At 53.3% G+C, this 21,114-nt stretch overlaps 1 protein-coding gene across 1 annotated transcript; it reads left to right on the plus strand.

Annotated features, from left to right (window-relative positions):
• Positions 1 to 4,407: 4,407 nt before the first annotated feature.
• Positions 4,408 to 5,491, plus strand: LOC141968335 (C-C motif chemokine 3-like). Its single transcript, XM_074922915.1, has 3 exons — positions 4,408 to 4,540; positions 4,865 to 4,973; positions 5,102 to 5,491. Exons 1-3 carry the CDS (start codon positions 4,468 to 4,470, stop codon positions 5,193 to 5,195), a joined length of 276 nt encoding a protein of 91 aa, XP_074779016.1. The 5' UTR covers positions 4,408 to 4,467; the 3' UTR covers positions 5,196 to 5,491.
• The last annotated feature ends 15,623 nt before the right edge of the window (positions 5,492 to 21,114 follow it).

Raw genomic sequence — 21,114 nt, forward strand, 5'->3', positions numbered from 1 at the left:
TCCTTGTAACCTTTAGCCACAGGACCTCTTTGCATAATTTTTATCAATGATGAGTGTCACTTCCCAGACGGATCTTGCATAATGCCATGTGGTTTTCTTTACACTTGCACGGGATCATGCTGTTGACAGTTTCTTTAATTTCTTTCTGCCTGTGGTTTCCTTCTGTCTTGTGCTTGTGTGTGGTGAAGGCAGAAGGGCTGCTGTGACCCCTTTTGTGCTGCAAAGCACAGGGCCCCACCCATCTGGCAGCCTCTCCTGAAAGAGGTGCAGAGAGCATCACTCTGCTCTGACTCAGGGCCAGAAATACAGCCTGATCCTGCCAGCTAGCAGGGATTTGTCCTCAGGATAAACTCTGCAGAGCTGGGGAGGCTTTCCTAAAGTCGGCTGCAGACTGAGGCAGTTGTGTCTCCGCTTTCCTTAGCAGGCCTGAGGACCAGAAGCGGTGCTGTCCTCTTCCAGTGACTGAGATCCTCCCTCATCTGCTCTTCTAGTCTAAATGAAACTCGTGACATTGTCTGTCTGGACACGGGACTTTCTTGCTGCTCTCTCTCGCTCTTCTCCTATCACTTATTTCTTGAAATGTGAGGCCCTAACAGGCAACTTCCTCTCCCGCAGCCGCCACCCCAGTACTGAGCAGAGCTGGGGCTCTGCTCTGGCCACACACTGTCCCGGCTGTTCCTGGCTGCTCTCTCAGTGCAGCTCTTCACATGTCACCGTGACCCAGCTTGTCCCCCTCTGCCTTGCCAGCTGCCTGCCCTCAGCTCAGGAACAGTGGTCCCTCTGCGATTCTAACTGTGCTCTCAGCCCCTGGGGTACTGTGTTTTTTAGACTTTAATTCCCTCATTTTCTTAAGGAGACACATGCAAAGCTGTGCCAAAAGCATCAGATAATGGAAGACCAGTGCCCTGTTTGCTCCCCACTGGCTTTCTGGTACCTCTCCCACTCCGTGGAGGTTTGCCCTGATAATCACCAGTGATTCAGAGATGGCCACAGCCTGGCTCAGGAGGAAGTTAGGGGAATCTGCGGGGCCTTTTTGTTTGACTACACCTGCCTTACCTACCTCTTCCTTGCTTAGTTGTTCTCTTTTCCATTTTCTCATCTTTGTGCACTAAGCTTTGATCGTGTTGAGTATTTGACCATAACCTCTTGTTTTGTTTCTACAAAGACAAGCCAAAAGCGGTGGAATCTTTGGCTACTTGATCCCCTTCCTAACTAATGGGATTTGACATTCTTTTGTGTTTGCAAAGCTGGGTTTTCTGGTCACCTGTGTTTCCCCCCCTCCCCTCCCCTCCTTGAATTTCTCCTGTGTTTCTCTGCTACATTAGAAAGTCATCTGTTTACAGAGGTCTTGCATGGCAGGAGAAATAAAACCATAAGTCATTTCTTCACTCTCCCTTTACATCAGTTCCTTGTGTTTAATTCTTTAACTATACTTAAACACAAACTGTTCACTTTTGCTGAGCTGCAATTTTGTGCAATTCATTGAAATATCCTCGATTCCAGTTAGAATGGAAAGTGTTTCATCAGCATCCAGTAAGAAGTCCTATCCAGCTCTCATCTAAATGGAGAACTGAAAGCTTGGCCAAACCACTTCTGCATCAAAGAGGAAATATTTTCACCATTTCCATCAGAAATAAACTTTGCAATTGTGAGATTTTCTGTGGTTCCTACTGGATGACAAGCTTTCCTCTGGTTGCTGCTAAAGCTAGTGCCCACAAATCATCACACTTCTACTTGTCATTGCCATGATCTCAGTTTCTAATATTTGCTGGGTGTGGGATATTCCTTACCACCATTCTGGCATTTCTTGTTTCTCGTTGCTATGCTCTTACCTATCCCACTCCTATTCTCTCTGCTTGGGAAGGCCAAGGGGCTCCCACCAAGCCAGCGTTGCCCACTGTTATTGCTCATCCCCAGCTGTGGGCCCCGTGACTTGGTTCTCCTGTCCAAGCCCAGCTGAGCTCCGTCTCAGGGCTGCTCTCCCCACAAGTATCCCACCCTGGGGTTCGAGTAGCTCAGCATCTTGTTCCTACGGTCAACCCAGAGAGCAATTGCTGGTTGCCTTCATTTTAACAGCCTGTTGCATTCTGATGTCCTCCCTCACACTTCTCCTTGTTAAACAAAACAAATCTGGCTCTGGTGAGGGCAGGAGAGATGTCGAAATGGGGCGGTTGGAAGACAGAGGTCTGGGGCAGGTCTTTGTGGGAGACATGGGGGTTTACAGTCAGAGACATTCATAAAAACACTTAAAGCTTCTCCTGTATAACCACTGAACTTGGGATTTCTCTGCACACAGAGGACACTTTGAGGTTAAGAGAAACCTCTGAGTGACTCTACAATGGCATTAACAAAAACTCATGCAGATCTCCAGTCCTCTGAGGAACTGAAACTTTTCTTTCTGATTTGTGTATCTAGTGACATTTGACAAGCAGGAGCATTTACATCCGGTACTACCTCTTCTCCAAGCCCTTCTCAAATGCCCCAGATGAAGACCCTGGTCACCATCAATTTCAAAGGTTTTATTAATTTGTAGCCCTGGGCACAGAGCATCTTAAACAGAAATAGCTGAAACATGGGCAGTTGGAGAAGGGAGCTGGAGAGGTCATTTCTGTTCATACCACTGCTCTGAGGCCAGTTCCCCACTGCTGGCCGCCTCCTGAAGGCCTCTGATGAGATTATTTACACCCATTTTCATCTCTGTCCCATCTTTTCTAAAAGGAAAAATCATAACCTTTACTCCTAATCCTATACCTCCTCTCAAACAAGTGATAGCTCAGAGGGTTGCATCTTTCAGAGCGGGACCTGTTGGCAGGGGAAGGTTTTCTGGGCAAAAGGCCATTTCAGCCATGGTGAGGTTTATCCCTGCGCATGAATGGGGACCATCACCCCTGCCATCCAGTGAGGATGGGAGTCTGGGCACAGCCATTAATCAGCTTCGGGGTGAGTTAGACTTCCCTTGAATCAGGGCGGCAGGAATTAGTCATGCCCAAACAAGGATCAGGAGGCAGGCAGTGGGAGGCCGGGGTTTGCATGGTAACCGGGACCCAGGCAGCAAACCTTCTGTGGCACCACGGGGCATCATCAGGGCAAGGCCGGAAAAAGAAAAAAGAAAGAGGAAGTAACAAGTCTGGCAGCTCTTTTCTTCTGGGTATGCACTGGCAGGGTCATTTGGGAATTACCCTCTAGGATTGCAAATGCTGCCCCTTTTCAGTCATGCTATGATCTCCTCAAGGTTTCATCTGCAAGGCTGCAATGAGTTAATCTCTGGGTACCTGCAGAATCCTCTCCTCCCTCTAGCTCCTACTCTTAGTGTCCTGTCTCCTGACATGTATGGATTTGCTTTTTGGGGGCTAAAGCAGTAGAGAGCACTTCAGTTGGATGCAGTTACCCTGCATGGGAAGAAGTGGGCAAGCAGTAACTGCAACAACGTGACTGTCAAGAGGCTGCAGACTGCAGCCAAATCTGAAATCCTTAGAGCGGTGTAAATCCTTTCTGTTCACCCTGGGGACAGGGAGGGAGGCAGGCGAGGCTGCAGACTGATCCCACTGCTCCAGCCCTGGAGCAGGGCAGCAGAGTCCAGTACCTACAAGCCATGCAGTCCTCCACGTCTCTGCAACCTTTCCAGCATGAGAATGCTGCTTTTGACCATATTGCCAGCAAAAAGGGACAAATGTGAGACCCCCAGTGACCTATAGCTGAACACAACCTCCTTCCTACATGATTTTCCCACATGTCCAACCAAGAGTCAGCGCTATCAGGGGGGACGAATGGATGTGCACTGCATTGTTCCAGTGCTCACTCTGTGTCCCTGCCGTGACCAGTGGAGCAGGGTGAGAAGTCGTATTTGTATTTGTGGCAAAACCAGGGAGAAGTTGGAATGTGACTCCTGGCAGTGGTTTTCCGCCAGCAACAGCGGCAGTGCCTGGGGGTGCCCAGGCCGTGGCTCTGAGCTGGGCTGGGCTGTCCGTCCGCAGAGCAGCTCCGCAGCCCCCAGCACAGTGATGCTGCTGGGGCTGTTGCAAAGCAAATCCCCGCCTGGAGCTTGCTGGGATTGCTGCACTACTCCTGCTTGGGGTCGCTGTCAGGGCTCTGGCCATGCAGCTTTGTGCCCCAGCCTGGCTCGTGGCTGGTGGGGTCCTTGCAGCAGTGGTGGGGTCGGTGTTCTGGGGGTTTTGGGCTCTGGCTGGTCCCTGCCAGGGACCCAAATGGAATCTGAAAGTCGCAACCCGATGGCCAGCGCTTCCTCTTCTGCGGTTTCTTTGCCTTCTCCAGCTCAGCAAAACTGGAAGATCCTGACACAATTTCCCTAGTATGATGCACTCATCTTCTTTCCTTGAAACCCTGCACCCGCCCAGTGGCTGGGGATAAAAGGAGGGCATCGCCAGAGGGGCTGAGCATCGTGCAGAGGAGAGCACTGCAGACCCCCAGCTCCAGCCCTGCTCGCAGATCCCTCAGCCTCGCAGCATCATGAAGGTCTCCGCAGCTGCCCTGATTGCTCTTCTCCTCGTGGCCTCCTGCTCCCCGTCTGAGGCCCATCTCGGTGAGTCAGTCTGGTGTCACCGCATCCTCCCCGGGGCTGGGGGTGCCATCACTCCACGGGACCTGCTGGGGCAGCCGGGAAGCCCCATCCCCATCGGTGGGGACCCTCATGGCTCTGGGGAAAACTGACAGCAGGAGACCACCGCGAGTGCCGGGACTCGGGCTTGGGGCCAGGGGTCTCTGGGAGGGCCATCAACCGGGAACATGGCACAAGGCAGGGGACTAGACATGGCAAATCTCTGGGGAACCCCAAGTGCCGGTGGTGCCAGAGCCTGCGCTGTAGCCTGAGGTCTCACCAGGGATGTCTGTCTCTCTGCCCTCACAGACGGTGTCCCCACCACCTGCTGCTTCAGCTACCAGCAACGCCCCATCCCACGGGGCCTCATCGCCTCCACCTACATCACCAGCAGCAGCTGCACCCAACCAGGGGTGATGTAAGTACCCACCACTACCAGGGGCTTGGGCTGCAATGGTGGGGCAGTGCCCCGAGGGTGGCTGGGAGGGAGATGGGGACACCCCCCTGCCCTGGCCAAGCGTCCCAACGTGGCTTTTCTCTCAACAGCCTGGTCACCAAGAAGAACAAGGAGCTGTGCGCTGACCCTCAGGCTCTCTGGGTGCAGGCGCTTCTGAAGCACTTTCAGCCTCTAAAGAACTGACACTTCTCCGCTGCCAACCACGATGTCCCCAGTGCTACCCCCAGCAGGCTTGGCTTCCAGCCCAAGGCATGCAAGAGAGAACTTGAACTGTAGCTTTCTGCAACAGGAAAATTTATTCTATTTAACTTATTTAAGTTAAATTAAGTATTTTTTGCTAAGAAAAGGAAAAATACAAAAATAATTTAAACTATATCAAAATAATAATTTAAACCAAAATAATTTAAACTTTATTAATGTGCCTGTTAATGAAGAGTCAGGAGTCTTGATGCCTAAATAAAGTGATTGTTCTGTCAACACTTGTGGGTGTCTGTGTAGTCCTGGCTGGAGCCCTGACACAGGAGAAGGAATTCATGGGGACCCACTTGCCCTCCCCACATCCTGCATTCACTGCTTTCCCCCTGGCAGGGCATCCACGGCCCCCCAACAGCCCCCATGGTGCCTCTGCCTCCCCGGCCCAGGTTTGCCTCCGGTGCCACCCAACAGGTCCCCAGGGGTGACACCAGCATCGGCCCCAGGGCTGCCAGGGCTAGCTCCCAGGTGGGAAAGGGCCTGGCAGCACCCGCGCTGCCAACAGGAGGGTCGGGGCCACCGCGGAGGCTCTTGCCCTGCAGTACTCAGGCTCATCAGCAAGCCCACATGTCGAGTTCCAGCTCCTATTAGTGAGGAGCTGCAGGTTTCTGGGACAGGAGCTAGGAGGACAGATGGGTGTCAGGGTATCCTTCAAGGATCGTGACCTCTTCTTCCTCAGCCAAAGTGCTGTGAGACGGGACTCTGTGCGAGGGTCCCTGTGCCAGGGACTGGAGTCTGGGCCAGCTGCAATGGGGGGTACCAACCTTCTGGGGACTTGGATGCCCAGTCGAAATCTCTCCTCCTGGAAGGTCATCACATCCCAGCAGAGCAGGAGGCAGAACTGGTGAAGGCCAGAGTGCAGCACCTGTCCCTGGGACGTTGGCACCAGCATCAGTGGCAGGGAGTCCTGTTCACCCCCCTCGAGGTGGGCAACAGGGTGATGTCAGTGGGGGTGCTGTCAGGGGCTGGGGGTGATGCCACCTGCCTGGATGCAGCAACAGTAGAACCAGGCACTGGCAGTGGCAGGACAGATGAGGGTGTTGTAGAAGGCGGGTCTGGTCCCGCTGCACTGCCCACACATGCTGCACCGGCCGGTGCATCCAGCAGAAGGACCTGGGGCAGGTTGGGTTCAGCCCCAGCTCTCCTCTGCCCCAGCCCCAGCCCTGTCCCTGCTGGGCAGCTACACTTGAACTCTCGAAGAGCTGAGCGATGCAGCCCTGCTTGCTGCTGCAGGGGAAGTGGAAGATTTGGGGGGAACTCCGGCTCTGGCAGGTGACTGAGGCGACCCACAGCTGGCAGATGTGGCACCTCTGGGGATGTCACGGAGGCAGATGGCATCAGCACTTCACAGACCTGAGAATCCCTGGCTCCCCTTGCCCAATACAGTAGGTGGCTGCATGGCCAGTGACACTGGGCTCCCAATAAAGCCACCTATCCTCTCCAAATCTCCAATTCCTGCAGAAATGTGCATTGTTTGGATCAAGGAGGATCTGGTGGTTGCTTCCTGCAGCTGCCAGAGCATCCCTGGGGGGTTGCTGGCCTGTGCAGTGCCAGGCACAGGGCATGAAGATCACGGGGGGATATGTCCTCCCCAGCCTCAACTTCTGTGCCACCCACTGCAGCTTCTACCAGGTGTTGGGGAAGAGGAAACCATAGAAACCCTCTTGGTACTGCAAGAGGGGAAAGGAGGGTGCATGCCAGGGGCTGTCGGCGCTGCAGGGTTGGGGACTGCGAGGTGTCGGGGACCGGGGACTCACCAGGCAGTTCTCATGGGCACAGAGCCCACCCTTTCGGCACAGGTGCCCAACCACCTCAGGCTCACAGCCCACACACTGCCAGGGGACAGCGGCACCATCACCCCCAGCACCGTGCCAGGGTGCCCGTGGGGATAATGCTGGGGATGGGATGGGGGAGAGGCCGGAGCACCTTCCCACAGCGTGGGGGCCTGTGCCTGCACAGCCAGGCATGGCCAAAGTCCCCTCTGGCAGGTACCTGGGGGGGATACTCTGAGCTCACCTTCTTCCTTGGTGACCTGATGCTTCCTTCTGGCCGAGAGAGGCTGTCCTGGGTTTGGCTGGGATAGAGTTCATTTTCACAAGGAGCTGGGAGGGTGCCCAGCCAGGGCAGATGACCCAAACTAGCCAAGGGGTTGTTTGATACCACAGGACCTCATGCTCAGTATACAGCTCGGGGAGCTGGCTGGGGCAGAGGCATCTCCGCTCAGAAACTACCCGAGTACCAGGTTCCAGATGGTGAGAAACTGCATTGTGCGTCACTTGCTTTACACGATCTTTCATTAGTATTATTGTTATTATTGTTTCTTCTCTCCTTGTGCTGTCCTATTAAGCTGTCCTTATCTCAATCCATGACATTTTATGGTTTTCTTCCAATTCTCCTCCCCATTCCACTGAGGGGGGGAAGTGAGCAAATGGCCATGTGATGTTTAGTTGTCAGCTGGGCTGAAACCATGACAGTCCTTTTCGGCACCCAGAGTAGGGCACGAAGGGTTGAGATAACACGTTTCTTATACTAGTTAAATAGCCACTGGTCACAATGGTTTTTTGTTCACATGGTGGTGTTATGGAAATTCTGTGCGCTGTGTATTCCCTGCAGTGATGTTTATCATGGTGTTTACTTTTGCTGTAGTGCTGAGTAAAGTCAACTTATCATATGGTTACATCACTGGTCAGGCTGTTAAGCTGGTATTTGTGTGCAGCATCATTGTCATGCCTGTACCTCAGGCACCTTCTCTCAGAATTTATTAGTAATCGCACCCAATCTATGGGCAAGACTGCAAGGGGATACCTTCTCCCACTCTTTCTCCCACTCTTCAGGCTAATTACAACAGCTTTTGAAAATCTTGAACATTCTTGGATGTTCAAGCTAGGGTGTTTTTATTGCTATGTGTCCTAAAAGTGTTTCAGGTCATGTTTAGGGTCACAAAAAATTTTTTGAAGCATATCACCCATAGGTCAGTCCCAAGGCTGGATGTTCATGGGTGGCATGGCATGTGGGACAATATGAGCAGGTGTCTAGAGAATTTCTCACCTCCAGTGGTTTGAAAGTTCACTCCCAAACAACTACAGGACCCTGATAAAGTGATAGAATATGTGAAAGGAAAATGCTGTGGCCATTCCAAACAGACACAACCTACTGCCCTGTGCTGGGCCCTAGCCAGTATCTACCAAACACTGCTCCACATTACACAGCATCCCCAGGGAGAAGGCAGAGAAAACAGACCGACAGGTACTGCAGCTATTCCAACTCTCACAGCAAGCACTATCCCAACCCCAGTGACAGACACTGGCTGCTCAGACCCCGGTGACAGACAAAGCAGCTGAACCAGAGAACCAACCTGTGCCAGTATCAGTTGCCTCTGTATGGGAGAAATACACTAAAGAATCAGTTTGCTTAGTGAGGGATGGAATAATAGGAGTAAATTAGCTGGGATAATGGGGACAGGGGTGTGGAATTAGAGGGTAGGGAAGCCAGGCAGGTGGGATCCCTGTCTAGGGAAGGAGGCAATGACAAGGTGATTGGAAGAAAGACACAAACCCTCAGCCCCAGGAGGCCACTCCTGTCAGTTGTGAAGAAAAGTTCTGCTTCAAGGAAGATGTTACATGTCACCCAGGCAAGTAGGCCACCACAGAGAGAGGTATCCAGGACCTGAGGGATTTAGCCGTGCTGGGGGTGATCTGTATGATCTGTAATGATCCGGATTACAAGCAGTTACCCACAGATCTGGATCAAGTCCAATGCACACAACCCCTTTGGTGGAATGTTTCTAGAAAGTGCACCACCATCGTATGCCAACTCACTGGCAGCAATGTCCTGGAAGGAAGGCAAGGGACAAACGGTGGACAAAGTGGCTGCCCAACTCCATCAGAATGAAGGAAATGTCGCAGCTGTGGAGAAACTGTCCCGGGAGTTCTAACAGTTCCAAGAGGATCTGCCCTACTCCCCACCTGTACGCGCCCGTATCTCAGCTGTTAGGAGCAGGCGCTCCTCCGCTCGAGAGAGAGGATACGGAAGGTACAGGCCTCAGGGTACCCTGGGGCATTTATTACCCTGTGACCACAGAGAGGACATGAGGAAGGGGGATGGAAAACCCACCTCAATCCTAGAGCCACGAATATGTGAGCTGCAAGGAAAAACAATCACAAAAGGGAATTCCTCCTGGAAAAACGCCACTCCAGTTTCCAGCGGGCAGTTCCCAGAGCAGAAGGGCTGATCTCACTTCTGAGCTTCTTGAAGACACTTTTGATTCATGTTTACCAAAAGTGAGTGACCAACACGATGACCAGGATTAGAGGGGCCCTGCCTCCAGCCAGGTGGAGGAAGGGGACAACCGGGTTTACTGGACCGTGTGGATCCGATGGCCTGGCCCGTCAGATCCACAGGGGTGTAAGGCTGTAGCGGACACTGGTGCCCAGTGCACCCTAAAGCCATCAAACTATAAAGGGGCAGAACCCATGTGTATTTGGGGAGTGACAGGGGGTCCCAACCCCTGCCTGTATGGGAAGCTGAAGGGAGCCTGCCTGGGAACGGGTGGCCTCAACACCCCATTGTGAGTGGCCCAGGGGCCCCGTGCACCCTGGGCATAGGCTACCTCAGGAGAGGGTATTTCAAGGACCCAAAGGGTACCGGTGGGCTTTGGGTATAGCTGCCTTGGAGATGGAGGAAACTGGACAGTTGTCCACCTGGCCGGGTCTCTCTGAGGACCCTTCTGTTGTGGGCTTGTCGAGGGTTGAGAACAGCAGGAGCTGATCGCTGCTACAAGAGTGTACCAGCAGCCATATCGCACAGGTTGGGACTCTCTGATTCCGATCCACACGCTGATTCATCGACTTTGTCATCCCTTTGCCAAGAGAGTGCAGGCCAAAGTTTTCTTTCACTTGGAGGGGTGTCCAACACACCTGGAATCGCTTGCTCCAGGGGTGGTGTCCTGGTTTCAGCTGGGATAGGACTAATTCTTCTTCTTAGTAGATAGAGTAGTGCTGTGTTTTGTATTCAGCATGAGATTTGCTATGAGAAGAATGTAATACACAGATGGGTTTAGCTATTTCTAAGAAATCAAGGAATTTTCAGCTTCTCGTGTCCTGCTAGTGTGTAGGTGTACAAGGAGGTGGGAGGGAGCACAGCCAGAGCAACAGACCCAAATTTGCCAGTGGAATATTCCATATCATACAACATCATGCTCAGTATATAGGTGAGGGCTGGCTGAGAATCTCACTCTCTTACTTCTGGGATTAAGGTTTGGGATCTTCTCTGTGATCGCCAGCTGGGAACGGGCTGGGCATTGGTCAGCAGGTGGTGAGCAATCACATTGTGCATTACTTGTTTGTATTTTGTTATTTAGTACAAGTAGTATTGTCTTTCAATTATTAAACTGTTGTTATTTCAACCTGTGAGTCTTCCTTTATGCCCCCAACTCTTGCCCCTGGGTTGAGGAGGGTGAGTGAACATCTGCATGGTGTTGGGCTGCTGGCTGGGTTTAAACCACAACAGTCATTTTTGGCACCCAACATGGGGCACGAAGGGTTGAGATAACTACAGATCTGGCCAAAGTGTATTACAACGAATTTGTTATACGCATTCATTATGTTGGTTTAATAGTTGCTGGTCATAATGTCAGTTCATTGGCTTCTAGAGGTATGGTGTTCGTTCTGAGTTGTGCTATGCGTCATCTCACTTGCCATGTGCAAGTTCCTGTGCTGCCGCTTATCACCCGTGGGAGGTGGATTAAGGTTTTCATTTTGCTGTACTATGTAACACTGGTTATGTCAGGATAAATTTATCTGCCCTGAGACTAGTCCGGTATCTGTCACCTCTGCACTTCGGCATTGCTGTCACCTCTGCACTTCGGGGGCCATCTAGCGGAAAGGGTTAACAATGACACCCTTCACCTTTTCTCTGGGAGCTAACCCATGGGTGTCCAATGCACCTGGAATCGTCTGTCACAAGGGTGGAAACACAGCCACACCCTTTGCCATGGACTGATCCAGGCTGCCCTGGAACAGGGTGATGCCCCCGAACACCTGCAATACATTGATGACATCATCCTGTGGGGCAACACAGCAGAAGAAGTGCTTGAGAAATGGGAGAAAATAATCCAAATCTCTCTGAAGGGCAGTTTTGCCATAAACCAAAATAAAGTCAAGGGACTTGCACAGCAGATCCAGTTTTTAGGAATAAAATGGCAAGATGGGTGTCATCAGATCCCAGTAGATGGGATCAATAAAATAGCAGCTGTGTCTCCACCAACTAGCAAGAAGGAAGCACAAGCTTTCTTAGGCACTGGGGGTTTCAGGAGAAGGCATATTCCAAATTACAGTCTGATTGTACCCTCTCTAACAAGTAACCCGGGAAAAAGAATGATTTTACAAAGGGCACCTGAACAACGACAAGCCTCTGAACAAACGAAACGGGAGATTGGTCACAGCTGACCCAAACTAGCCAAGGGGATATTCGATACCATATGATGTCAGGCTCAGTATAGGAAGCGGGGGAGTTGGCTGGTGGGAGGGAGGATCCAGGTAGTGAGCAACTGCACTCTACATCACTCACTTTACTTACCCTTTTGTTAGTATTACTTCTATTATTATTTCCTCTCTGCTAGTGTTGTCCTATTAAGCTGTTCTCATCTCAACTCATGAGGTTTTCCCTTTTTGTTCTGATTCTTCTCCCAATCCCACCAGGGACAGGGGGAGGAGCGAGTGAGCAGCCACCTGGTGTTTAGTTGCCGACTGGATTTAAACCAGGGCAGCTGCCAGCCTGCTGCTCTGGGTAATGGGGAGGGTGGTGGGGGCACAGTGCTGGCATGGGGACAGCTCTGATGAGCCCTTGGTGGCAAAAATCATAGGTCAATCTGCTTTCACAAAGCTCTGTTGGCAAAAGACAGGCCCAAATGCAAGACTCAGCTATGTGCTGTTATTTCTGGTTGCCTGAACTCTTTCCTTTCCATCTTCCGACAGGGCATTTTCAGAGGTGGCAGGGCCAGCTTCTTGAAGGGGCTCCAGGCACTCAAGGGAGCCCACCCCTGGGACTGCATTGTGGCATTAAGACTGGGGGAGAAAGTAGTTTTTGCCCCAAAGAGCACTTGGAATCCTGAGAAATGCCTCTCCCAGGAGAAGAAGGCTTTGTCATGTGAAATTACACCCAGCAGGGTTAGGGCAGGGAGTCTGCAGGAAGGACCTGACTCTGGAAAGGCTGGTAGAGGACCACTGGTTGTCTTTACTCCAGGCCTGGTCCTATGAGCAAAGCCAGGATGTGGGAGCTTGTTCCCTGCTGAGACATAAACCTCTGTGCTCTCCCTGGGAAATCCACGGAAGGAAAAAGCAGTTCTCTTCAGCTGAAAAGTGGAAGCGACTGTGCCAAGAGAGAGCTCTGGGGCTGGGCCGTGGGACTGGGGAGGATGCTGGGGTGGTCAAACTGGGGGGATAGAAGTGAGAGACCTGGAGGGACCGTTACAGTATCCTGCCTACAGTGTGCTTCAGTCCTGTGTCCTGTGGTTGAAAGGAGCCAGGGGAAAGGCATACAAGCTGACTCCAGAATTGTTCTTGTGCCAGTAAATTCAAAAGGGAGATTCCAGAGAAAGAAGAAGTCAATAGAAAAAGCCTGAAAATTTGAAATAGCATTATAAAAATCTTTTGACTCAGCAGAGAGGCAGCCAAGGAAGCTCAGAGGGACTCACAGGGGGAGGAAACCTAAAAGAGAGAAATAGAAACCCCTGACGATCCCAAAGGAGATTTGATGTGCTTAGGCACTGCAGTGATGGTGCCCGTGTGCCTGGGCAGTAGCTGGGATGGGTAAATACAGCGACCGTGAAGAGTAAAAGGTTGCAGCTGCAACAGTCAATTCACTCCTGGGGGGCAGAAGCAGCAAGTTGTCAGCTTAGGAGCTGGGGGTGTCTGCACTGCAAAAGTCTCTGCCTCAGCCCTGCTCCCTCAGGGCAGAGCAAGAGGAGCTGTCAGACGGGGGGTGCCCACAAAGGCTGCGCTGGATGGAGACAATCTGCAAGAAGTGCTGGGGTCCAGGGTTCCAGACTGAGTGGTTGAGCTGGGCAGGCCAGAGGAGTTTCAGAGGGAAGCAGTCAATCCCAGACCAACATCCCACACCCGCTGAAACCACCTCCAGTCCTGGAGGGGACAAGTGATCCAGCATTTGTCCTGGGAATAAGAGAGCAGGCAGCGGCTGTCCCCCCGGGCTGACGGCCTGCGTACAGCCTTGTGGAACGTGTGATTCCAAAACAACACTGGGGTGAGTGACACCGTTTAAAATAGGTGTCTGAAACTCCTCTGTGAATAGGCCCTTGTAAAGACAAATGAGTTCAAATTCCGAAGGAAGATCACACCTCTAATCTGGCTGGTTTCTCGAGCATGCTGGTTGTGCAGTAGGACTGATATCCCTCTGAGTGATGGTTGGGTTTTTATATCCCCGGAGCTGGGTCAGAACCCTGATAATTTAGCCACTGCCCTTACGGGCAGCCATATTTCTGGGGACCCCCTGGCCTTTCAGACCTGTCGTGGCCTGCTGTGTGACATGGGGCTAAACTGGCCCCTCCGCTGCTACAGTGGGAGGGGGATTTTATCCCCAGAGCTATCTGTGGAAGTGGTCTATTGAAATTAGGTATGAGTGCTGTCATGTAAACCCAGGCTGACTTCCAAGTCAGCTGGCTGTGTTTTGCCATGGTATAGTAGGTGCCATGAGCTGTCTCCTCAGTGGAGGAAGGGTGTGCTGGTTACTTACAGGATGCTCATTGTAGAACCACATTGTTCAGCTGTGTTTTCAAAATGCTGTTTCTTGAATGGTGCCAAAGATTAAATGTTTTTTCTCTCTGTGTCAGCTCTGAAAAGGTTCTTACCCTCCTGCCTGGAAAAATGGGGCCAATAGGACCCCACTACAACCACTTTGGGAGAGGCAGGGGAAAAATCCCAACTTCCCAGCTGGAAATGCCTCAAACTCCTTAGCCCTAAAAAACTTCTCTTCTGCCTCTTCTTCTTCTCTTCTCACCTCCCTGTTCCCAGCAGCACAACAGCAGCAGCCTCATCACAAGTCCAGCACCTCCAGGGCTGTTCTTTCCCAGGGCTGTCCCACCGTTGTGGAGCCCGAGCTCTCCCCCAGGCCTTTCCTTCCATCAGATCAGTAGCCAAGGCCAGGAGCTGGTGGAGCTGGACCCAACGTGTTTGCCACTCCCGCTTTGGCAAAGGGATGTCTGGAAATCACAGGGTGGGGGTGCAGTGCATCAGTGCAGTGAGCTCGCAGGAGGGTAGCTCAGGGGCTGGCCGGCTGGGACCACGTCCCCAGCACAGCCTCCTCTGGGGACGCACCCTGAGTGGTGCTCAGATCTGGGCACACTCTGTTAGTGTTTTACTGCAAAAGGCAGTCACCAATTATCAGCTGTTCTTCAGCTGCTTTGGGAAGGAAACCTGAATTTGGTTTAAGAAAGCACAAGAGATCTTTTGCACCAAGTAAAACCGACAAAAGCACTTTATCAGCCTGTGGCTTGCATTTAAGTCTAGCTGATATCTTTGTGAGTAGAGAACGAAACCGCTGGGTCTGATCTCCCTGCTGCTGAAGTTCTGCAGGGGCGGATGGGGACCTTTGCTCTCTGGGGTGTCTCCATCAGATCTGTCGAAGCAAAAGTTCAGAAGCTTTTGTATCGCCCCTTGGCCAAGAGTATCCCCACCTGGCAGCATGTGCATGTCAAATCCTCATCTCCCAGGACGTATTTCCACCACAAAATGAGCTACTTATCACCCCCAGGAGTCATTTTTCAAGCCCCCCTCATTGCGAACAGCAGATAATCCCCCATAATCAGGGGTAAGCAAGCCAGTGTGAGATACAGTGTCCATAAAACACCCCCAAAGCCCACTGGTGCCGTGGGAGTCTGCAAATGTTCAGGTTGTCTCCTGTTTTCCCCTTGCTCATCACCACGTCTCCACAGGTCGCCCTCTTTATTAACCAGCATTTCCTATTGAAGCTCCTTATTTACTGCCCCAAAGTCTCTGTCTGTGGCAGGAGCTGAGGCCGCAGCCCTCACCCACTGCTTCTGGGACTCTGCACCCTGGGACCGTATTCCCAGCAGAGCTGCCCGCATCAGTGCAGGGAAAGGGTGCCAAAACCTCACAGAGCCCAATGGCACAGAGGATGCTCTCAGTACCCAGGACCCCAGAGACCCCAGAGATGAGGGGGCTGCCCCAGCCTTGAGGTCAGGGTCAACAAGGGGTCTTTGCAGCCATGGTGAACCCCAGCATCCTCCCAGTGAGAGCAGGCAGCAGAGGGAGTCCTGAGATGTCTGTGCACCAAGAGCTGACGCCATAACCACAACTGATCTTGTCCCTGCATCCTGGCAGGGCACCTGCGGGCCTACTCCCCAGGTGCTGAGGGATAGAGGGGGCCCAGTTCCTTGTTGATGGGGCACAAGGTGACACAGCCCCAGGCAGAAGAGGGTGGCTGTCCCTGGGGATGGGGAGGAAGGGTGTAGGGGAGTGGATGTGGATGCAGGGCACCCTGGGGTGCATAGGGCAGCAGGGCATCAAGGAGATGCAGAGAGAAAAGAGGTGGGGAGCTGGGGGGCTGGGAGCAGGGGAGGGAGAAGGAGGGTACAGCAAAGGAAGGGATCCCAGCTCTTAGGTCAGGTCAGTGGGATTTACAGGCACAGGGGTGCTGCCCCACAGCTCACCCCTGACAGCAGCCTTGCAGAGTGAATAAAGACCTGGCAGGAGGAAGTGGGGGACAATGTGCTCCACAGGGAGCCAGGGCCCAGCTCCATTCTGAACTGAGGCTCACAGCAGGCTCATGGCTGGGTCCCCACCCCTTCCCCTGCACATCCAGGGGTCTGGGCTGTGGAGAGCAGGGTTTGGGGGTCCCAAAAAGACCACTCAGATGGGGGTGGGAGGGAAGGAGAGGCCTGTGCATCAGGGAGGAGGTCCATCAATGCTCAAGCTCAGTGATGGAGACACATTATGAGCAGAAGGCTTTATTCCTTAAATACAGTGTGAAACCATGTCTAGAGAATAAGGGTGAAAATTGCTAATTAACAACACACCTATGCCCCAGAGTAGCTCTGGAAGGAGCCCAAGTGCTCTGCAGGCTGGGCAGGTAGCTCAGCAGGAGGGGAGAGGTACAAGGCTCTGTTTTTCATCCCTGAAGAGCAGCTCTGGCATAGCCCACTGTGGCAGGAGGCAAGGGGGACCCTGGGACACAGCCTGGCAGTGGAAAGAAGAAGGGAAGGGACATAAAATCAGACAGTGCTCATGTTGTTTTGCTTTCATACAGTGGCTCCTTGAGCACTTCACAGAAAGATTTTAAGCATTGCTATCCCTCACTTACAGATGGGGAAACTGAGGCATGAGCGTGACTTTTCAGAGTCAGGCTGGGTGAGGTGGGCTAATGGGGCCAGTACTCCTGTTGGGGACACAGGTTCCACTTCCCTGTCCAGAGGACTGTGATGAGCAAGAGGTGATCACAGAACCATCTGGGTTGGAAAAGCCCTTGTAGCTCCTCCAGTCCAACCATGACCCTCACCCTGACCGTTCCCAACTCCCCCAGATCCCTCAGCGCTGGGTCAGCCCGACTCTTCAACCCCCCCAGGGATCCCGGGGACTCCCCCCTGCCCTGGGCAGCCCATTCCAACGCCCAACAGCCCCTTCTGCACAGAAATCCTTCCTCAGAGCCAGCCTGACCCTGCCCTGGGCAGCTTGAGGCCATTCCCTCGGGGCCTGGCGCTGGCTCCTTGGCTCCAGAGACTCATCCCCCCTCTCTGCACCCTCCTGTCAGGGAGCTGTAGAGGGCCAGGAGGTCTCCCCTCAGCCTCCTCTTCTCCAGACTAAACCCCCCAGTCCCCTCAGCTGCGCCTCATGTGATCCAGACCCTTCATCAGTCCATGACACAAAAAATCATTCCTTTGCAAGAGGAGTGGAAGAAACTGGGGGTGGCCCTGGGGTCCCAGGGGCCAGAACTGGAGCACTGGGTCACCAAGTGGAGGTGGCCATCTCAGTGTGTCCCAAAAAAATTCACACATGCCTTCACTCAGTCAGTGTCAGGGTGAGAGGAGACTTGATGTTTCTTCCTGGTTATGAAGCTTGGAAGTGGGGAGGACCAGGAAACCTTTGTTGTGGGGAAGGGGTATACCACCACAGATCTGCACTGTCGCACCAGGGCTGGGAATGTCCTTTTCATGACTGTTGCCTAGTGTGGAGGCAACCAGCCAAGGGCAGGTGCTGTGAAATCAGAGAAGGTCCCTGGGCCAGACTCCTGGCTCTGCCTCAACTTGCTGCAGGCAGGGAGGACCACAGACCTCTGATCCAAGTGGCCGCTGCAGAGCATGTGGTTGGTGTCTCCTGGGGCAGGAACCCTCTGGCTATTTCTCTGCTGCACAATAAACACCTCACTCGGGAGCACTTTCTCTGTCATGCTCACATGGCTGCAACACACATGATACCAGGAACAACCTCTCATCCTCCCTCCACTGGGCTCATCCCAGCGTCAGCACAGACAGGGCCTTCTCAGCCATCTCTTTGCAACTGGAGAACATCTCTCCTTGCCAGGACCGAGTGGTGGTCAATCCCAGATAACACCCCAACAAGTCCCATTCTTGGTCCCAAGAGGCAGAAAGATTTGTGGGGCCAAGCCGAAGGTTTCCTGCACAGGTAAGAGCCCACACCCACACAACAGCTGGCTGCTGGCACCTGCTGGTGGCGTAGAAATAGACCTTCATGTGGTTCCTGGAAAGCTTCTGCCAAGTGCATGTGAAACAGCACACAGCAGTGTCAGGGACAGCTGGAAGAGATTTGCGGTGCAGGACTGAATATATATGACCAGGAGGTGACACAGTATGGATGTGTACAACCAACTGAGAATAAGCACTCCCAGCAGGCCACGCTCCAGATCAAGGAGTCAGGGAAGAGCCCCTCAGCAGCTACCACTTGGGCCCTGGCTCGGGGGGGGCGGTTAGGGTGGGCATGGCAGGGGTGCAGGGGTCCCCAGCTTGCCTTTGGGGAAACTGAGGCACCGAGGCAGCTGGGATTGCCTGTTCCTCAGGCATTACAGGTCACTATCATGAGCCTTTCTTCCTCCGGGAGAGAAAAAAACAACCCAAAGACAGAGGTGGATTCACGTGGAGCAGAACAGGATTGGGAGCAGAGGACAGCAACAAGGAGAGCAACGTTCGACCAGCGAGACCTTCATGTTCCCATCAAGAGCTAAGCAGACACACAGACCATGTTTGTGCTTAGCCTTGATCCATCCAGTCCCCACTTTCGTCAGGGAAGCACCAGTGATGGGACGTATAAATGGGTGGGTTTAGGAGAAAAGGTTCTTGAGTGACATGGAGCTGCCAGAACATGGCCAGTGTAGGTCAGAAAGACAGAACTCAAAGAAGCTGAGCCATGAGGCCAAGTTCAAACCACCAGCTACCAAAGAGCTGCAGGGAGAGCCCATGTCAGGATGTACATCCTTTAATATAGCAGGTGCTTCAGCAAGGTCAGCTAGAAATTGTCACAGCTGCACTCCTCATGTTAATACAACTGGCCAAGAGCGGGAGGAGGTGAGAATTGCCCCGCAGGGGCTGGTGGAGGGGGCAGCTGCAGAATCAGGTTAGGAACAGGGGCCAGCAGGCAGACAGTGCAGCCACTGGGTCTGAAGGTCTGCATGGCTCACCTCCCTTCCCAGTGCTTCTCCCAGCTTCACTGGGAGAAAGGGGACAGCCACAGGGCTCATGCTCTCAAAAAGACCAGAGAAAACCAGGCTATCAGGTGCTTTGCCCATGGCACGATGAGGGTCTTCTGACACAGCAGGCACTGAAGAAAAAGCCTGTGGTTCATGGAGTCCAGCGGAGTCAACCTGCCAGGCCCCATGGGAGCAGCTGGCCATGGCTTTTGTCTCCCTCTGTAAGCACACGAGAAGCTGATGGCTGAGCAATGGTCACCTTCCAGCAGGCAGCTGGGGAGCTAAACTCTTCCCTTGCCTCTCTGCTTCACTCTTATTTGTTCAGCTCAGATCTGCCTGGTGAATCACTTGGCCTTGCTGAGTCCTGACTTGCTTCTTGAGACTTGGTACCTGGCTCCACGCTTGTTTGCGCCTGTGTCCCACATGCAGTCTCATGGTGGGGCCCATCCCAACTCACACCCCATTTTGCAGCACAGTTGTCCCTGAGCTGCTTGTAGAGCAAAGAAACCTGCAGGAAAGGGATATTTGGGCTGTCAGAGTTGATGTGGAGAAGGGTGTCAGGGACAGGGACTAATCTATAACCGAGCAGATTTCTGTGCAGTAGGCAAGAAAGGGCTGGTGCTGCCCCAAGCCTCAAGACCGGGCCATCGAGAGAAGCCGACACATCCCCTGGATTCTGCAGTATATCCCCCCACAGCAGCTCTCCCAGCTTGTCCAAGTGTCCCCTCCAGGCTGCCCTCACCTGCTCAGAGCTGTCAGCAGATGGGAGGCTGTGAGCAGGCTGCTCCCTGCACGTCTGACCCCTGAGCCCACAATTTCTCCTTTGCTCTTACAGACCCTCGCCATGGTGCTGCCCCCCGCCACCCCATCCCCATGGACCAGCATGGACAGACAGGCAGCACAGGCAGGCACGGGACCCCCAGGCTGAGCTGCCACAGTCCCCACGCAGAGGGACCTGCCCTCCTGCTGCCTGGCTCATGCCAGGGGAGATGGGTCTGGGAAAAGGGGGCTCAGGGCTCCTGGAGCAGGCTGGCTTGGCTGCTGCTCCTGGAGCTTCAGAAAGGAAACCGAAACCAGAAAGGATGAAGGTGGAAATTCCCACATGTGCCTGGGCTCCCAGCCAGGGACTGTCCGGAGAAGAGCCAGCTTCAGCACTTAGTCCTGCCTCTCCAGCCTGTCCCCTGCACCCTCAGCAAACCTCAGACCCCCCTCAGCCTTCCCTTTCCCCACGATGTCCATCCTCCGTCCCCTCGCACTGCTCCAAGCCCCACATCAGGGACTGGTTTGGGCTCCTGCAGTTCCTCTGCAGCACCCAGCTCAGCTTCTCAGCACAAAAGGCGACTGAGCCTGCAGCAGGTGGGGGGGTTGGGAGACCCCCAGAACTCCTTTCCCAGGCTCCTGGCCTGCCCACCTGCAGGCAGCAGCCCCTGTCCATCCACTCCACCGTGCAGTGGCCCCTCTCTGCTTCCGTGTTTCACGGCACAGTGGGGAAGCCTTGCTCAGGACACACCCCTCTGCAGATTTTTGTCTCTCCCCCACAATGGTAAGCCCTGACCATAGAGTCAGACAAGATTTTTGCAAACATGCTGACCCACCTTGTCCCTGCTTGGACCTGACCCTCTCTGCTAGGACCCTGCTGTGCCAGGGGAGCGCAGGGACCCTGCCAAGGGTGAGCAAGATCCTGTGCCTTTCCCAAATCATCCTCCCAGCATAGAGCCACCCCCATGGAGCTGGAGAGGAGCCCCCCATATGGTTCCCCATCACCAGCACTATCTCCTGGGACACAACATGGTGGTGCCTGGGCTGGGTCTGCCCTTTGCTGGGATGCTGTTCCTTGGGTGCCCCGGGAATCTTCCTGCCTTTCCAGCCTAGAAAACACAAGACTAGAGGGAAATCACAATGGGGAGGTGCTTTCCCAGCCTCAGGATTGTCAAGTCTGACCTATAGCAGCAGAAAGAAATGAAACAATAAGAAAAGGCCTTTTTTGCCTTAGGAAGAAAAAATACTGACTGGAACAGGACGGCTGCAAGGCCAGACCAGCTTTTGGTGACCTTGCTGTGGGGGCATTTCTTCCCAATGTGCAGAAGCAGAGAAGTGCCCAGCACTGTGCTTGTACCCTTGGGACCTGCTCCCTCTCATTCATGTTCCCACGCAAAGCCACATCCTGGGAATGACTGCA

Source organism: Athene noctua, chromosome 19 (genome assembly GCF_965140245.1).
Source record: "Athene noctua chromosome 19, bAthNoc1.hap1.1, whole genome shotgun sequence".
Lineage (NCBI taxonomy): Eukaryota > Metazoa > Chordata > Aves > Strigiformes > Strigidae > Athene > Athene noctua.